Raw genomic sequence first — 19259 nt, forward strand, 5'->3', positions numbered from 1 at the left:
TTGTTCTTTGATATCAATGGAAGTATTATCAGATTCACCTTTACTAGGAAACTACAGTGAGTTCAATTACATCTTAAAAAGTTAGCTTGGACCTATGTATGGTAAAAATCCTCCTTTCCATTTTGCAATAGTTATCTCAAATCAAAAACCCAGAGATACTAGTATTTAAAGAATCCTCTCCATGCAATTTGAAGATATTACCATAATTGACAGATTATGCAATACTAGTCGCACATGTAGGACTTGGCAGTAAGTACTGTATTTTAGAAACAATTATTGATGATAAAAGAATTTGAAGTTGAAATGTTTTGGTATTGTGTTGTAAACCAAAACCAAGGCTTACAATTGCATAAGAAAAATGAGATCGAAACACGATCAGACATTCAGTTTTATTATAACAAAGTGTAAAGCTAGAGGAACACAGGCAGGCAGGTACTCACCTGTCTTCCCATAGTCTAGTGATAATACCACTAGGCCATCATCTACCCCTAATTTGTTCTGAAATTATTTACCATGCCAGTTTGTTGACTAAATTGTCCAAAACATTGTTTTGAATAAATTACAGGAGTTATTTTACCGCATACATGGTGAGGATAAATATACTATTCATCAGGTCACTTCTCAGAAACAATGTAGTGTACGGTAAGGAATCATACTCTCTCGCTTCAATTTAAGAAAACATTAACAGCATGGGAAAGTAAAAATATACAAATTTGAATTATATGGCTCTTACTGAATAATATGACTGAATCATCATTTCACTGTTGCAACTGTATGACATGCATAGAGAAAGTACAGGTGGCTATTCCGCAACCTTGCCTTAAATAGTTGTTCTTCTTACCTCCTCGTAGGAGATGGTGGGCGAACCTGCACTAGGATAAAGCCCATGCTCTGTAAGTACTGGATGTACTGCTGCATGAATGCATTGGAGATTTCTCCCAGCCACTGTTCCTCCTTTAGCTTAAAAGGCATGGTTTCCACAGAATCACAGCTGTGACTTCGGTCTCTTCCTGATGCAGTTGAGTCATTAGAACGATGACGCTTCTAGGGAGAGAAATTAAAAATGAAAAAAAATCAGAAAAACATTCTGATGAGAAAAGATTATTAGAACATTGAACATAGAACACAGAACAGTACAGCACAGTACAGGCCCTTCAGCCCACAATGTTGTGCTGAACTTTTACACTAATCCTAAGGTCTATCTAACCTCCACAGTTCATTACTGTATTAAAATGGAAATAAACACTTATTGTAATCTAAACTGTGAGATTTATGTATATTTTTCATAGAATTTATTGCTAATTTAGGTTTTTAGTTTTTGAGTTAGCATAATATGGATTTTCTGCGTGTCTTGAGTTACTTAGTCTTAGTCATAGAGTCATACAGCATGGAAACAGGCCATTCCCCCAACCATTCCATACCTACCATAATCCCAAACTAAACTAGTCTCACCTGCCGGTGCTTTGCCCATATCCCTCCAAACATTTCTTATTCATGTAGTTATCTAAATATCTTTTAAATGTTGTAACTACACCTGCATCCACCGCTTCCTCTGGAAGTTCATTCCGCATACGAACCAGTCTCTGTGTAAAAAAAAAAAGTTGCCCCGCATGTCTTTTTTTAGATCTTTCTCCTCTCACCTCAAAAATATGCTGCCTCGTCTTGAAATCCCCAACCCTAGGGAAAAGACACCTGTCATTCATCTTATCTATACCCCTCAATATTTTATAAACTTCTATAAGGTGACACCTCAACCTCCTATGCCCCAGTGACCAAAGTCCCAGCATATCCAGCCTCTCCTTATAACTCAAACCCTTCATTACCAGCATCATCCTGGTAAATCTCTTCTGGACCCTCTCAAGCCTAATAATATTCTTCCTACAGCAGGGCAACTAGAACTGGACACTATACTCCAGAAGAGACCTCATCAAAGTTGTGCACAACCTCAACATAATGTCCCAACTCCTATACTCAAAGGTCTGAGCAATAAAGGCAAGCATGCTAAATGCCTTCTTAACGACCCTATTACAACATTGCCCAAGGCCCTACATTTAACTGTATAAGACTTGCCTTTGTTTTTGTTTAAGAAAAATGCAATACTTTGCATTTATCCAAATTAAACTCCATTTGCTCTCCAGCCCATTGGCCCAACTGAACAAGATCTCTTTGTAATCTTAAATAAGCTTCTTTACTGTCCACTATACCAGAAATTTTGCTATTGTCCAAAAACTTACTTACTTTGCTTTCTATATTCTCATCTAAATAATTTATAAAAATGACAAACAAAAGTGGACCCAGCACTGATCCTCGTAGAACACCACTGGTCACAGGCCTCCAGTCTGAAAAACAAGCCTCCACAATCACTCACTGTCTCGTGCTATACATAATATTTAACATATACATATTTCTATAGTCATGGTGATTTCTCTCAAGACATTTTTGAGGACTAGCTTTAGAATTAATGGGCTTTGTGCAGCACCAGTGGATTTTTGTTTAGCTTAAGACTGTTTTGCGATACAGTGAGGTAAATAATGGGGCCTCAAGGTTTGTTAAATATTTCTGGAACTAGTTTTTTAGCTTAAGGGAAATACCCTTTGTCTGCAGAGTTTTTTTTTTTTAAAAAGTTTTCAAGAAGATTTGTAGCTTGGGTTATGGATGAAGTTGTAGACTCGCTCGCCGAGCCGGTTGGTTTGGTTGCAAACATTTCGTCACCCTGCTAGGTAACATAGTCAGTGTGACTCTGGTGAAGCATTGGTGTTCTGTCCTGCTTGTTATTTGCCTTAGTTTGCTGGGGTGGTTGGCATTACTTCTGGTTCTGTTTTTCAGTGATTTGTACATTGGGTCCAGTTCAATGTGTTTGTTGATGGAGTTCCGGTTGGAATGCCAGGCCTCCAGGAATTTCCTGGCATGTTTCTGTTTGGCTCGTGCTATTATGGATGTGTTGTCCCAGTCGAATTTGTGTCCTTCTTTGACCGTTTGTATTGGGACCAGTGAGAATTGGTCATGTCTCTCGGTGGCTAGTTGGTGTTCGTGTATCCTTACTGTCAGTTTTCCTCCAGTTTGGCCTACGTAATGTTTTTCACAGTCCTTGCATGGTATTTTGTATATTACGCTAGTTTAATTGGTTGTGGGTACGGGATCCTTGACATTTGTCAGTAGCCGTTGCAGGGTAGTTGTTGGTTTGTGGGCTACCTTGATACCTAGGGGTCTGAGTAGTCTTGCTATCATCTCTGATATATCTGATGTACGGTAGGGTGACTAGTGTGTCTGGCCGTGTTGTGTCTTCTTGTTGTGGTCTGTCGCAGAGGTAATGGCGAATTGTGCTTTTTGAATATCCATTCATTTTAAAAGCTCTATATAAGTGCTCCTGTTCGGCTAATCTCAATTCCGGATTGCTGCAGTGTGTTGTGGCCTGTTTGAATAATGTCCTGATGCAGCTCCATTTATGGGTGTTGGGGTGGTTTCTGGAGTAATTAAGTGCCTGGTCTGCATGTGTGGTCTTTCTGTTTATGCTAGTCTGGTGTTCCCCGTTGTTGTTACATTCTACCATTATGTCTAGGAAGGGTAGTCAGTTATTGTTCTCCTCTTCTTTTGTGAATTTCATTCTTGAGGATGTTGTTTGTTCCGGTGGGTTTCTTCTAGTCTTGTGCATTTGATAATCACAAAGGTGTCATCTACATAGCGGACCTAGAGTTTGGGTTGTATAGTGGGGAGCACTGTTTGTTCTAACCTTTGCATTACCGCTTCTGCTATCAGTCCTGATATTGGGGATCCCATTGGAGTTCCGTTGATTTGTTTGAATATACAGTAATTGAAGGTGAAGTGGGTTGTGAGGCACAGATCCAGCAGTTTCAGTGTGCTGTCTCTGTTGATGCTGTTGGTGTCGTGGGGTGCCTGCCTTCTTGATTCATCCAGCAGTGTGTCACCCTGAAACTGCTGGATACAAACCACTGAAAAACAGAACTGGAAGTAATGCCAACCATTCCAGCAAACAGAGGCATATAAATAACAAGTGGGACAGAACACCAACGCTTCACTGGAGGCGCACTGACGACATTACCTACCAGGATGATGAAACGTCTGCAACCAAACACACTGCTGGGCGAGCAAGTCTATAACCTCAGATTTTTTTTTAAAATTTTGTTTAGAGTTTTGAACTGCCTTGCAAAATCCATGGGTGAAGTTGGAAATATAAATTTCTGCTCCCGAGAAGGGATTGATATTGTGAAACTATTTTACTTCGGAGTAAAGAATCAGTATTAGTCTCAGACCTGAAGTGTTGGGATAAAACCCTGAAGAGGTTACTAAAAGCTGAATATATTGACGGTCAGGTTTCTAATCATTCTAAAAAGTTATCTGCAGTTCCAGTCTGTAAATTAAAGTCACGTGACTTAAATCTAACAAACTATATTACAGACAGGGAGTCCGGTGTAAGTACTGACTGAATGCCATACAAGGTATGTCTTGAGTACTATATAATTGTTGTTGTTTATCTTTCCAATTTTTAAGGAGCCTTTTTCGGACTAATGGATTATACTTTTACGGCGTGCTTAAAATTCGTTGAATCTGTGTCATAAGTAGGTAGTTTGACTTAATCTACTTTATCTTCATTTCTTTTGTTAACAAACTTTTGTTTTATTGTTAAAACAAAATCTGCAGAATACCTTGCTTAGGTTTCGTTAAATGACAGCTTTGTTTACAACAAGTCCAAAACAAAACATGATCTATCAAGCCAGGTTTCATTCTCAGATCTGACTTGTCCAGTAATAACATCAGCTGGGATCATAAAACAAACCAAATTTAATCATTTATTCTAATATATTCTTGATTTGCATTCAACTTTTGAGTACAGAACGTGACTATTTTTTGAGTAGTGTTCACTGAGAAGGAAAATGCAGTTAAGCCATGAGAATGATGATGCTTACTATACAACTACTGAAGTATTATGATTATTCTGCACATTTTAAAATGAGAACCTGACTCAGAAATTGCAGGTCCTATCAGTGGTAGATTAAGTAATCAAAATTATAAAGGTGGGAGATACATTCATGGCAATAATTTAATGAAGAAACAATCTGGTAAAGATTTATTAAACTTCCATAATTTTTTTTTGAGGATGCTATAAATAAATTGGATCATGGAATTTTGGCACAGACTTTACTGAAAAGACCACTAAAGTTCATACAGAAGTTGAACTAATTAAAAAAAGATGAGTCACTTAGTACTACAGAATTGGAATATTGCTGAAAAAGGATACACTTTGTCAAAGCTTTTGTCTTGAACTCATTAGGACAATTTGCAAGAATACCAAATCAAGAAGAAAATCAAAATTTAAATTGTAACAGAGGAAGTTGCTGATTGGGTGGCAAGTAGCATCTGACTGGTGGAGGGAATTACCATGAGAAATACATCAATTAGTGATGATTGACAATGAACTGTTAGGCATGGTTTAAATTTTAAACTAGATTGACTCTAATTGCTCAGAGCATTGGGTACTGTAAGGTTGTACTTTCTTTTAGGAGCTGTGTTGACTGTTACCATCCCTGTACAATTCAGTTGTCAGTTTACTCATTTGATCTTAACCCCCCAAGGCAAAAAAGAGGGGAGAAAAGAGCTTGTGAGGTTTATATTGGGTAATAAAAAATGCACAGGACCTAATTGGCTGAAGACAGTTTTCAACCATGGAAAGACGACTGGCAGGGATGTACCAGAAGCCACAGCTGGGGAACAGAAGGCTCTTATGACAGATGTTGCAGGAGTGTGATATAGAAATGAAAGTGAGATAATAAATTTGAGGCTACAGAGGACTCAGAAATATTGCCCCAAATCTTCCTCAGTGGTAAATCTAAAGCTAATGCCACTGACTCTATTTTAGATTATGTTCTTATCATTTTCATACGCTGCAGCTTGTATTCATCGGTGATGCAAGTATCGGGTCCTTGTGGTGTGGCATAGTTGCAGTAATACAATTCCCTCTGTAATGTGACAAAATGAAGGTAGGTCTCTTGAACTCTAGTTTGAATTCAGTAACTTTCATTTTTTCAAACCTGTTGATCTATTTCTAATTGTCAGTCATCTATCCTTCCTTCCACTGCCCCCCATCTCCACCAGTGCTCCAGTAACCACACATACATGCCTGCTTCCCACTGCACCAAAATCAAAAGTATCCCAAATACTGCTCATCAATACCTCCTGCACCCCTCCCAAACATTCAGCATTGCTCAAATCGCCTTTGCATCCTGACATGGGACCAGCAGAGGAAAATCTAGGCAAAAAGATAAGGGGGAAAGGAGCAGAGCAAATGGTCTCAAGGGCAAAGTGATACTTGCCGATGGAGGGAGACAGGGTAGAAGGATTCTTAAAACAATTGAGATTCATACAGTCATACTGCACAGAAAAGGCCCTTCCACTCATCATGTCTGGACCAACATAACTATAACTAAAGGCACGCTAATCCCAATTTCCTGCATTTGTCCTGCTCATCCAAATACTTTTATAAAGGTTTCCAGTCTCCACTACCTTCCTGGGCAGTGCATTCCAGATTCCCTCCATCCGTTGAGTGAAAACATTTTTTCCCAATGCCCTCTGAATCTCCTGCCACATACCCTAAAACTGTGCTTTCTTGTGAGTGACCCCTCAACCGTGACCCCCTTAGTCTTCTCTGCTCTCGAGAAATCAATGCAAGCCCACCTAATCTCTCCTTTCAGCTCAATTTCTCCATTTCAGGCAACATTCTGGTGAACCTCCTCTGTACCCTCTCTAGTGTTATCATTCCTGTGGTGTAGTTCTTCAGCAGTTTGTGTATAAAGGTATTTATAGGGTGTTTCTATAACATTAATATTTGTCAGATTTTTGTGCTTACAGTGTATTTCTGATAAAACACTAAATACGTAGTTTGGTTTGGACTTCAAACTAAATTAAACAGAGGTTGGAAGGGAAAGAGTAGACACAATTTCTAGGAAAAAATCAGAGATAGCAAGAACTCCAGATGCTGGAGTCAGTGTTAACACTGTGTGGAGCTGGAGGAACACAGCAGGTCAGGCAGCAGAGGAACTCTATTTGTTTCCCAGCTCCCTTCCCCCTCCCCAGTTCCGATGAAGGGTCCCGATCTGAAATGTCGACTTTCCTGTAACCTGTCCATCTTCCTCCCACTGACCAATCCCCACTACTCCCTACCTGCACCGACCTATCACCATCTCATCTACCTTCCCCCAGCCCCACTCCCTCTATTTGTTTCCCAGCTCCCCTCTCCCTCCCCAGACCTGATGAAGGGTCCCAACCCAAAACATTGACTTTCCTGTTCCTCTGATACTGCCTGACCTGCTGTGTTCCTCCAGCTCCACACTGTGTTGATTCAAGGAAAAAAATATTGCTTTACAGTACCAAATATTGTTTCTGTCATTTCCCACACAACTTATGAAATCTCAATCTGTATTGCACTTTACTTTTTCTGTACTGGATGGAGAGAGAGAGAGTGACTGATTTTATATCAGAATGAACAATGAAAAAGTGCAAGGAAAGAGGGAAATGTGATTTCGGGCAAGTTGAAAGGAATTCAACAGTAAAGTCTTAGCCACAAGGAAAGAATACAGCAGACAAAACAGAAAACCCAAGAAAAATGAATCTTTACAGACAAAGTAATCATACCAAAATTGCATAAGAAAAAAATGTGACTTGAATTTTGAAGCCAGTTTGCAGCAAAGACACAGCAGCAAACTTTTTTTTGCACCTTTCATGTCAAGTCACTTTCAATTCAGGATATGATTACACAACAAAAAAAAAAAGCCTAGATCATTACAGCTAAAAAGAGAGCCATAGTTAAGATCACAAGATCTAGGAGAGTAGGCCATTTACCCATTGAGTCTGCTCCACCATTCCATGAGATCATGGCTAATCTGATAATCCTCAACTCTACTTTCCTGCCATATCCTTATAACACTTGAGATTTCCTTACTGATTAGACATCTATCTCAGCCTTGAATATCTTAAACAACACAGACTGTACAGCTCTCTATGGTAAAGAATTCCACAGATTTGCTCCCCTCAGAAAATAAATCCTCATCTGTCATAAATGGGTCACACCCACATCAGACTCCTAATCATTTGTTTCAACTCCGTCTTCAGGACCATAATCCACTCTCAACTGATCTCAAACCTCTGAGACCTAGGTCTCAGCTCTAGCCTCTGCAACTGGATCCTCAGCTTCCTGGCCCACAGACCACAGTGAGGACAGACGCCAGCAACTCCTCCACAATAACCCTCAACACTAGAGCGCACCCAAGCATGCATTCTCAGCCCCCTACTGTACTCCCTGCGCACCCACGACTGTGAAGCCAAATTCCATATGAACGCCATCGACAAATTTACAGACAACACCCCCGTGGTAGGCCAGATAACAAATAATGATGTGTCAGAGTATAGGATGGAGGTAGAAGGCTTGGTGTCGTGTTGCAATGATAACAACTTCTCTCTCAATGTCGGCAAAACTGAAGAACTGATCATTGACTTCAGGGAGAAAGGAGGAGAACACACATCCATCTACATCAGTGGAGCAGAGGTAAAGAGGGTCGAGAATGTCAAGTTCCTAGGAGTGACGATAACCAACAACCTGTCCTGGACTTCTTGCGTAGATGCGACGGTCGAGAAGGCACACCAACACCTCTTCTTCCCCAGGCGGCTTAGGAAATTCAGCAAGTCCATAAGGAGACTCGATAACCTTTACATATGCACCATAGAAAACATACTATCCAGGTACATAATAACCTGGTATGGCAACTGCTCTGCCTAGGCCATTAAAGAACAACAAAGTTCTGCGCACAGCCCAGAGCATCACAGAAGCCAATCGTCCATCTATGGATTCCATTTACATTTCTCATTGCTGTGAAAAGGCTGTCAACATCATAAAAGACCCCTCCCACCCTCGTAATGCTCTCTGACAACTTCTTCCATTGGGCAGAATATACAGAAGCTTGAACATAGGCACCAACAGGTTCAAGAACAGCTTCTTCCCTGCCATCATCTGACAGATGAACAGACTCTTTAACTTCAAATAATGGTGATCTTGTTAATGTTGCTCTTGCTCTGCACAACTCTTATGCAGTTAACCTGCATACCTCACTCTGTCTAAACACCCTGTGATCTTCATGGAATTCATAGAATTCATAAAATCCCTACAGTGTGGAAACAAGCCCTTCGGCCCAACAAGTTCACACCACCCCTCAGAGCATCCCACCCAGACCCATCCCTCTATAACCCACCTAATCTACACATCCCTGAACACTATGGGCAATTTAGCATAGCCAATCCACCTATCCTGCACATCTTTGGACTGTGCAAGGAAACCAGAGCACCCAGAGGAAACCCACGCAGACATGGGGAGAACGTGCAAACTGCACACAGACAGTTGCCCGAGGGTGGAATCGAACCCGAGTTGCTGGTGCTGTGAGGCAGCAGTGCTAACCAATGAGCCACTGTGCCGCTAGCTTTTAAAGAGAGAGAAAAGATTGGTATGTCCTTGCTTGCTATGATCTGCCTGCACTAGTCACTAACAAAGCTTTTTACTGTACTTAGATTCATGTGACTACAATAAATTAAATCAAAAGATCAAATCATTTCTAAATGATATATTACCTAATGGTGAGAAATTGTAGAGCTCTGAGATGTAGAATGATCTGGGTGTCCTAGTGCATGAATTGCAGAAGGCTAGTTTGTGTACAGCAAGTAATCAGCAAAGCTAACAGAAGGTTATGATTTATTGTGAGGGGAACTGAATGCAAGAGTTGAGAAGTTATGCTTCAATTATATAGGGCATTGGTGAGAACGCATCTGGAATACTGTGAACAGTTATAATCACCATACTTATGGAAGGATGTTAATACATTAGCAGTCGTTCAGAGAAAGTTTTGTGAGACTAATACCAGTAATGAATGGATTGCCTCATGGTGAAAAGTTAGCCAAGGTAGGCCTATATCTTTTGGACTTTAAAAGAGGCAGAGATGATTTAATTAAAACATACAAGATCCTGAGGGGGGGTAGCAGGAACTGCAGATGCTGGAGAATCTGAGATAACAAGGTGTAGAGCTGGATGAACACAGCAGGCCAAGCAGCATCGGAGGAGCAGGAAAGCTGACGTTTCGGACCTAGACCCTTCTTCAGAAATGGGGGAGGGGGAGGGGATTCTGAAATAAATAGGGAGAGCGGGGGAGGCGGGTAGAAGATGGATAAAGGAGAAGATAGGTGGAGAGGAGACAGACAGGTCAAAGAGGCAGGGGTGGAGCCAGTAAAGGTGAGTGCAGGTGGTGCGTTTGGGGGAGATAGGTCAGTCCAGGGAGGATGGACAGGTCAAGGGGGCGGGATGAGGATGGTAGGTAAGAGACAGGGGTGGGGCTCGAGGTGGGAGGAGGGGATAGGTGGGAGGAAGGACAGGTTAGGGAGGCGGGGACAAGCTGGGCTGGTTTTGGGATGCGGTCAGGGGAGGGGAGATTTTGAAGCTTGTGAAGTCCACATTGATACCATTGGGCTGCAGGGTTCCCAAGTGAAATATGAGGTGCTGTTCCTTGGCCTTATATGTGGTACATTATCAAACACCTTTTATAATTCCAAATATACCACAACCACTGGTTCCCCTTTATTGATCCATCTTATTTACTCCTCAAAAAACTAGAACAACATTTTCAGGCACGATTTCCGCTTCATGAAGCTGACTCTGATTACTTATACTATGTATTTCTAAACGTTCTGCTTTACATTCTTTATAATAGACTCTAAAATTTTTCTACGAACAGATGTTAACCTACAGTTACCTGTTTTATTGTCTCCCTCACTTTTCAGCAAAGTGTGCTTTGTCAATTTTCTAACCTCTGTGACTTTTCCAGAATCTGAGGTTTCCTGGAATAATAGTACTAGTACTTCAGATGGGTCAGTTTTTGTCCAATGTGTGCAGGAGGGTTTCCTGACACAGTATGTGGATAGGCCAACAAGAGGCGAGGCCACATTGGATTTGGTACTGGGTAATGAACCAGGCCAGGTGTTAGATTTGGAGGTAGGTAAGCACTTTGGTGATAGTGACCACAATTCGGTTACGTTTACTTTAGCGATGGAAAGGGATCGGTATATACCGTAGGGCAAGAGTTATAGCTGGGGGAAAGGCAATTATGAGGCGATGAGGCAAGATTTAGGATGCATAGGATGGAGAAGGAAACTGCAGGGGCGGGGCACAATTGAAATGTGGAGCTTGTTCAAGGAACAGCTACTGCGTGTCCTTGAGAAGTATGTACCTGTCAGGCAGGGAGGAAGTGGTCGAGCGAGGGAACCGTGGTTTACTAAAGAAGTTGAATCTCTTGTCAAGAGGAAGAAGGAGGCTTATGTAGAGATGAGGCGTGAAGGCTCAGTGAGGGCGCTTGAGAGTTACAAGTTAGCCAGGAAGGACCTAAAGAGAGAGCTAAGAAGAGCCAGGAGGGGACATGAGAAGTCTTTAGCAGGTAGGATCAAGGAAAACCCTAAAGCTTTCTATAGGTATGTCAGGAATAAAAGAATGACTACAGTAAGATTGGGGCCGGTCAAGGACAGTAGTGGGAAGTTGTGCGTGGAGTCCGAAGAGATAGGAGAGGTGCTAAATGAATATTTTTCGTCAGTATTCACACAGGAAAAAGACAAAGACAATGTAGTCGAGGAGAATACTGAGATACAGTCTATTAGACTAGACGGGATTGAGGTTCATAAGGAGGAGGTGTTAGCAATTCTGGAAGGTGTGAAAATAGATAAGTCCCCTGGGCCGGATGGGATTTATCCTAGGATTCTCTGGGAAGCTAGGGAGGAGATTGCAGAGCCTTTGGCTTTGATCTTTATGTCGTCATTGTCTTCAGGAATAGTGCCAGAAGACTGGAGACGAGCAAATGTTGTCCCCTTGTTCAAGAAGGGGAGTAGAGACAACCCTGGTAATTATAGACCAGTGAGCCTTACTTCGGTTGTGGGTAAAGTGTTGGAAAGGATTATAAGAGATAGGATTTATAATCATCTAGAAAGGAATAATTTGATTAGGGATAGTCAACACGGTTTTGTGAAGGGTAGGTCGTGCCTCACAAACCTTATTGAGTTCTTCGAGAAGGTGACCAAACAGGTGGATGAGGGTAAAGCGGTTGATGTGGTGTATTTGGATTTCAGTAAAGCGTTTGATAAGGTTCCCCATGGTAGGCTATTGCAGAAAACACGGAGGCATGGGATTGAGGGTGATTTAGCGGTTTGGATCAGAAATTGGCTAGCTGTAAGAAGACAGAGGGTGGTGGTCGATGGGAAATGTTCATCCTGGAGTTCAGTTACTAGTGGTGTACCTCAAGGATCTGTTTTGGGGCCACTGCTGTTTGTCATTTTTATAAATGACCTGGATGAGGGCGTAGAAGGATGGGTTAGTAAATTTGCGGATGACACCAAAGTTGGTGGAGTTGTGGATAGTGAGGAAGGATGTTGCAGGTTACAGAGGGACATAGATAAGCTGCAGAGCTGGGCTGAGAGGTGGCAAATGGAGTTTAATGCGGAAAAGTGTCAGGTGATTCACTTGGGAAGGAGTAACAGGAATACAGAGTACTGGGCTAATGGTAAGATTCTTGGTAGTGTGGATGAGCAGAAAGATCTCGGTGTCCATGTGCATAGATCACTGAAAGTTGCCACCCAGGTTGATAGCGTTGTTAAGAAGGCGTACAGTATGTTAGGTTTTATTGGCAGAGGGATTGAGTTTCGGAGCCATGAGGTCATGTTGCAGCTGTACAAAACTCTGGTGCGGCCGCACTTGGAGGATTGCGTACAGTTCTTATTATAGGAAGGATGTGGAAGCATTGGAAAGGGTGCAGAGGAGATTTACCAGGATGTTGCCTGGTATGGAGGGAAGGTCTTATGAGGAAAGGCTGAGGGTCTTGAGGCTGTTTTCGTTAGAGAGAAGAAGGTGGCTTGATAGAGACATACAAGATGATCAGAGGATTAGATAGGGTGGACAGTGGGAGTCTTTTTCCTCGGATGGTGATGGCTAGCACGAGGGGACATAGCTTTAAATTGAGGGGTGATAGATATAGGACAGATGTCAGAGGCAGGTTCTTTACTCGGAGAGTAGTAAGGGCGTGGAATGCCCTGCTTGCAAAAATAGTAGACTCGCCCACTTTAAGGGCATTTAAATGGTCATTGGATAAACATATGGATGATAATGGAATAGTTTAGGTTAGATGGGCTTCAGATTGGTTTCACAGGTCGACGCAACATCGAGGGCCGAAGGGCCTGTACTGCGCTGTAATGTTCTATGTTCTATGTTCTACTTTTACTATTTCTTTTGAAATCCGAGGCTGCAATCCATTAAGTCCAGGGAACATGTTGGCCTTTAGTGTCATTAGTTTCCCTCGTACTTCCTCCACTGACAGTTACTATGTTTATTTCCTCTATTCTTTTAGCTCCTTGATTATTTAGTATTTTTGGAATGCTCTTAGTGTCCTATAATATGAACATCGGTGCAGAATATTATTCAACTCCTCTGCCATTTATTAGCTCCCCATTACTATTTCGCCAACCTTATTTTCTAAGAGATCATGCACACTTTGGCTTTTCTCTCGGCTTTTTCACATATTTAAAGAAGGTCTGACTATCCATTTCAATATTACTTGCTAATTTGCCCTCACTTTTTATTTTCTCCCTCTATCAATTTTTTGATCTTTTTGTTGGCTTTTAAAACTTCCCCAAGGCTTCTGGCTTAATTTTTGTCACATTGTATTTTTTTCTTTCAATCTGGTAGTATCCTCAACTTCCTTGGTTAAATCATGGTTAGTTTATCCCCTTCCTAGAATCCTTCTTCCTCACTGGATGTATCTTTGTTGTGAGACGTGAACTATTTTCTTGCTTTTTGAGAAGATTTGTAGCTCAGGTTGTGGATGAGGTGTAGCCTTGCTCGCCGAGCCGGTGGGTTTGATTGCATTCAAGTCTGCAAACTTATTTTCTTACATGTCTGCCATTATTCTTTAACTGTCTTTTCTGCTAAAGTTCTTTCCCAGTCCTCTCCAGCCAACTCTGCCATTATCCTTGCACTGTTACCTGTATTAAGCTCAGCACAATTGTTTCCAATCCACGTTTATCACTCTTAAATTGAATGTGCTGGTAGACAGGATAGTGAAGAAGGTGTTTGGTATGCTTGCCTTTATTGGTCAGTGCATTGAGTATAGGAATTGGGAGGTCATGTTGCAAGCTGTACAGGACATAGGTTAGGCTACTATTCAAATACTGCGTGCAGTTCTGTTCTCTCTGCTATAGGAAAAATGTTGTGAAACATGAAAGGGTTCAGAAAAGATTTATGAGGATGTTGCCAGGGTTGGAGGGTTTGAGCTATAGGGAGGGACTGAACAGACTGGGGCTATTTTCCCAGAGTGTTAGAGGCTGAAGGGTGACCTTATAGGGGTTTATAAAATCATGAGGGACATGGATAGGGTAAATAGACAAGGTCTTTTCCCTGGGGTGCGGGTGCCCAAAACTAGAGGGCATAGGTTTAAGGTGAGGGGGAAAGATTTAAAAGGAACCTAAAAGCGACTTTTTCACTCAGAGGGTGGTGCGAGTATGGAATGAGCCACCAAAGGAAGTGGTGGAGGCTGGTACAATTACAACATTTAGGGGAGGTGATGGTCTAGTATTATCGCTGGACTGTTAATCCAGAGACCCGGATAATGTTCTGGGGACCAGGGTTCGAATCCCGCCAAGGCAGATGGTGGAATTTGAATCCAATAAATATCTGGAATTAAGAGTCTAATGATGACTATGAATCCATTGTCGATTGTTGGAAAAACCTATCTGGTTCACTAACGTCCTTCAGGGAAGGAAATCGCCATCCTCACCTGGTCTGACCTACATGTGACTCCAGACTCACAGCAATGTGATTGACTCTTAACTGCCCTGTGGGCAATTAGGGATGAACAATAAATGCTGCCTAGCCAGCGACGCCTTCATCCCGTGAATGAATAAAGGAAATTTAAAAGGCATCTGGATGGGTAAATGAATAGGAAGGTTTTAGAGGGATATGAGCCAAATGCTGGCAAATGGGATTAGATTTATGTAGGATATCTGGTTGGCATGAATGAAATGACTGAAGGGTCTGTTTCCACGCTGTATATCTCTATGACTCTGCCATGTTACAGTCACTGTTACCCAGAAGATCTTTTACTCGGAGGTCAGTTATTAAACTTGCTACATGATCAGATCTAAAACAGCCTGATTCCTGGTTGGATCAACATCATATTGTTTCTGGAAACAGTCCCAAATACCCTCAGTGAATTCTTTTCAGAGGAAAACAAAGAAAAACACATCCATACAGAGATAGAGCAAGCAGATTTGGTAAAATTCTGGCAACATTAACTATGCAAGAAATAAGTTAGATATAACTTTCAGCAAATATTTTGACACCATCAAAGCATAAGGCTTGCCAACTCTACAAATACGGGTTACAGCAACATATGTCAAATGTGGTGAGCCATGTTTATCAAGGAAAGCTGAACATTTTACATTCCAGGTTCACTGAATCAACATTAGACACATCCAAATCAAGTTTATTGTAAAGCTGTCTGCAGGGTCAATCCCTATCGCTTTATCCCAACAGCAAGTAGAAACTTTGAAAAACAAATCTTAATTTAATGAAAAATAAAACAAAGAACTGTGGATGCTGGAGATCCAGAACAAACAAAAACAGGAATTGTTGAAGAAATTCAGCAGGTCTGGCAGCATCTGTGGAAAGAAGATACAGTTGAGTTTCTCCAGCAAGTTCTGTCTTTGTTTGTTTCTCAATTTATTCAATACGCTGCCAGTTCTATCTGCCATGTCAGCTATGCCTGTGGCCTGATTGAGAATGACATTTAAATAAGTATTTGGGAAAGGCTTCATCTCTTTAGTCTGGATATATTCAAAGCAAAATCCAAATGTTTTCTGGAATGTAAAGAGGATTATTATTACTTCGGAACAGAAACAAATGGTCAGCTACAAATGACAAAATATTTATTTCAAGAAATTTCTCAAACGGGAGATTAGTTTTGTTTGTTTGTAAAGATGGGATGAAAAAGGAATAATTAAAGAAACATTCAAAATTTCAGGCATCTCTAAACTCACAGCACGTTAATTAGGTTCAAGTTGATTCAAGGTTCAGACTTCTGCTACAGTCCCCAATAAAAATTTGTGATATAGAATGGGTTAAACTACTATGACTCTCTTAGCTGAAGAATGCCTGTATCTGTTTATTTTCAGTTGGAACCTATGCAGTGGCAGATGCTCACTCCCACTCTGCTGAGCTTGAGGCTCATATTTTGCTTCAACAAATTGCTGATTTCCAACAGATGGTGACTTGCTCTTAGAAATGACATGACTGACCTCTTGCGTACAAATAACTCTTTTACCATGACAAGATCAGTTTTTAAAAATGTTATGAGCACACAGTCATTCCCACACCCCAACAGTGACTTCTGCTTTACAACTTTCCCAATTTGTTCCTAAGACTTCCCACCCAATCCTTCAGATTTGTCCTCACTCCACACTGTTCATTAATTCTATTACCTGTCCATCCCAAATTCCTTTTCCAACTTCCTTTCCACTTCTATTGGATTAGACTACACTTACCCACTTTCCATTCATTTTAGGCCAAATTTGGAATGGTCACCAGCTAAGATTCTAATTGGCATAAATGGCAGCCGCTGCGGAAATCACTTAATTCACAAACTTACCTTTCCCTCAGATCCAACCTGCTGTTCTGCTTGGATTTGTTGTCTAAAAACGGGATCAAACAGCAGTGGGGTGGCACAGTAATGAACAAGACGTGAAGACTGTTTCAGGGTATCCAAATCACCAAGCTGAATCAGAAAAACATTGAAAGGTTAACCTATTTCCTAATTGCTTATGGCCCAACACGTGTACAGGGACAAACCATACTACGAATAATAATAAAAACCAAAAGAACTGCAGATGCTGTAAATCAGAAACAAAAATTGCTGGAAAAGCTCAGCAGGTCTGGCAGCATCTGAGGACAGAAATCAGTGTTGACGTTTTGGGTCCAGTACCGAAAAATTAAGACGTACTTAAATTAGATACCTGTTCAACTGTTTTATCACACATGAATGGGCCTGTAAAATTAGGAGTCACAATACTTTTGAATAAGTACTCATCTAAAAACTTCTGTATTAAATCTCTTCAGAGGTGATTTTAAATTTACTTTGAATGTCAATAATTTATTTTGAAGTGCAATAAACAGTTCAATACAAGACATTTCCCAAGTATGTCAGGCTATTACTTACTGTAATAGGCATGTTGGACTGGGCAGAACGTTGCTGCCATGTCACAAATAGGTTCTCAATTTTCATCTGTTTCTCCATCTCTAAAAAAGAAATAATCGGAACACATCTTTGGTTTAATTCAAGAATTCTGCACTATGTGCAGCATCCAGCAGAGAACTCACTTACCACAACTCAGCTGAAAAGTACAGCACCAACACACCTGCAAGACTCACCCATGCACTACTCAGGTCAGCAGTACCTCAAAATAATAACATATTGTGCACCTTCATGGGCACTGACAGTTTCATTGAAATAAATTCATAAACCAACCAAGTGAGGATAGCATAGTCGGAATAACACTATATATTCTATGTGTGGACTCTATCTTATGAGAAGCCCAGTGGAAATAACTATTAAAATATCTGCTTGCGAAACGTTGCTTTGTGTAGTAATCAAAAATAACCTCTGCTGAACTAATGTGTAGTCAAATCTGAAAGTGCAGCATCTAATTAAAACTTCTAGTATGAAGTCAATGTAACAAGGGCTACTGGTAGACTTGTGCAAATGGCACGAATATTCCAGGACCTCAACATGGTGCCACAAACAATGCATAGTTTGAGACTTAACTGAAAAAAAAAAATCACAAAAAAAAACTCACAAAAGAGTCAAATGACTTGGCTAATAGCTAGGTTAAACAATATTTCAGCAATGTTTTTTTCTGGTGTGCTGACAGGCAATGAGACTATTGTGAATGATTTGAGTAAATGAAGTGACAAGCATTCAGAATGAAATGTTACATATATAAACACAAACAATATACATCCACAGAAACAAATAGGAGTGCCAGTCATGCACCTGAATGATGCAAAACCTTTAAAAGACTATAGCTTCAGTGGACTCCATTACCTTCTAAAGTTCAATGATGATTCATTTTTTTGAAAATGTAAGTGGATGAGTTCTGAATGAACACATTTTTATTTACAAGAAAAAGCACAATTTGGTTGCAGGTTTTCAGATCAGTCTCATTGGTTTAAAAAAAAGGCTTCTTTTAAATTGTCATATTCAAAGGCAGTTCATGCAATATGCTTATTTAGTTATGGACTAGTTGTCAGTACACTTAGTCTGGAACATTCAGGTTGCTTTGAAGAGCAGTGCTGCAGAAAATGTGCGATCTCTGTGTCTCTCTTACCTCTCCGCTCCAGGTTTTTGATTTCTAGGAACTGTGTGCCATGACGCGAGACGGGGTCATTCAGCCCCACATCGTGTAATTGTCGCATCACTTTAGGTACTGTGACATCACGCAGGGCCTCATCAAATGGAACAATCTCTGGCGGAAAGTGAAGAACTGGAAGACTCCGGTTTGTAGAACTCAGCCGCCCCTGTTCCTTACTTGGTGGCGGGGTTGGGCTCTTGATCAGTGCATCAGCTTCCAATGTGGACTGGAGGAATGGATTTGGTTCCTGTGCGACAGAGGGGAGGTCAGGAAAGAGAGGAAAAAATGGTTCCAGTTTTATGTTGTTTCAGTGGAAATTAAAAATCCAGTTCACCTTTCACAAAAAATGCGTAAGTAATTTTTGCTCAGCTAGAATTGTAGTGACAATAATAGAGGAGCAAAAATGATTTTAATTTGTTCAAAAACTTCATTAGAATTAATATTGTGACTCTTGCGCCAAACTCATGACTGGGAGAGATATTTAGCTAATGCTAGGCCAAGCCCCTGGATGGATCACCAAGACAGCAAACCCCTTCCATTTCATTGAAAAGGTAAACAGGACTAATCCAAAGATTTCAGACCAACTAACCACAGATTGGTAACAATGCACGTCTTCTAGTTGACAGCTTGAAAGAGCACTGCGATCCTGCTGAGACACATTAATGTTAAACTATACAAAGATAAACCATCATAAAATTAGTACCATTATTCACTTGTCTTTTACAGGCAGACTAGCTGAGCCATTTTTCAAACTTGCATATATAGTAATTCTT

General features: G+C 40.9%; 1 protein-coding gene across 1 annotated transcript in view; it reads right to left on the reverse strand.

Annotated features, from left to right (window-relative positions):
- szt2 (SZT2 subunit of KICSTOR complex) overlaps positions 1 to 19259 on the reverse strand; it is a 235180-nt gene that overhangs the window by 36681 nt on the left and 179240 nt on the right. The window contains exons 60-63 of the mRNA XM_048601538.1: positions 18463 to 18733; positions 17295 to 17374; positions 16728 to 16853; positions 842 to 1044 (exon numbers count right to left, since the gene is read on the reverse strand). Coding sequence (XP_048457495.1) covers positions 842 to 1044; positions 16728 to 16853; positions 17295 to 17374; positions 18463 to 18733 — 680 coding nt within the window. The remainder of the gene's footprint in view (positions 1 to 841; positions 1045 to 16727; positions 16854 to 17294; positions 17375 to 18462; positions 18734 to 19259) is intronic.

Source organism: Rhincodon typus, chromosome 10 (assembly GCF_021869965.1).
Source record: "Rhincodon typus isolate 14 chromosome 10, sRhiTyp1.1, whole genome shotgun sequence".
Classification (NCBI taxonomy): domain Eukaryota; kingdom Metazoa; phylum Chordata; class Chondrichthyes; order Orectolobiformes; family Rhincodontidae; genus Rhincodon; species Rhincodon typus.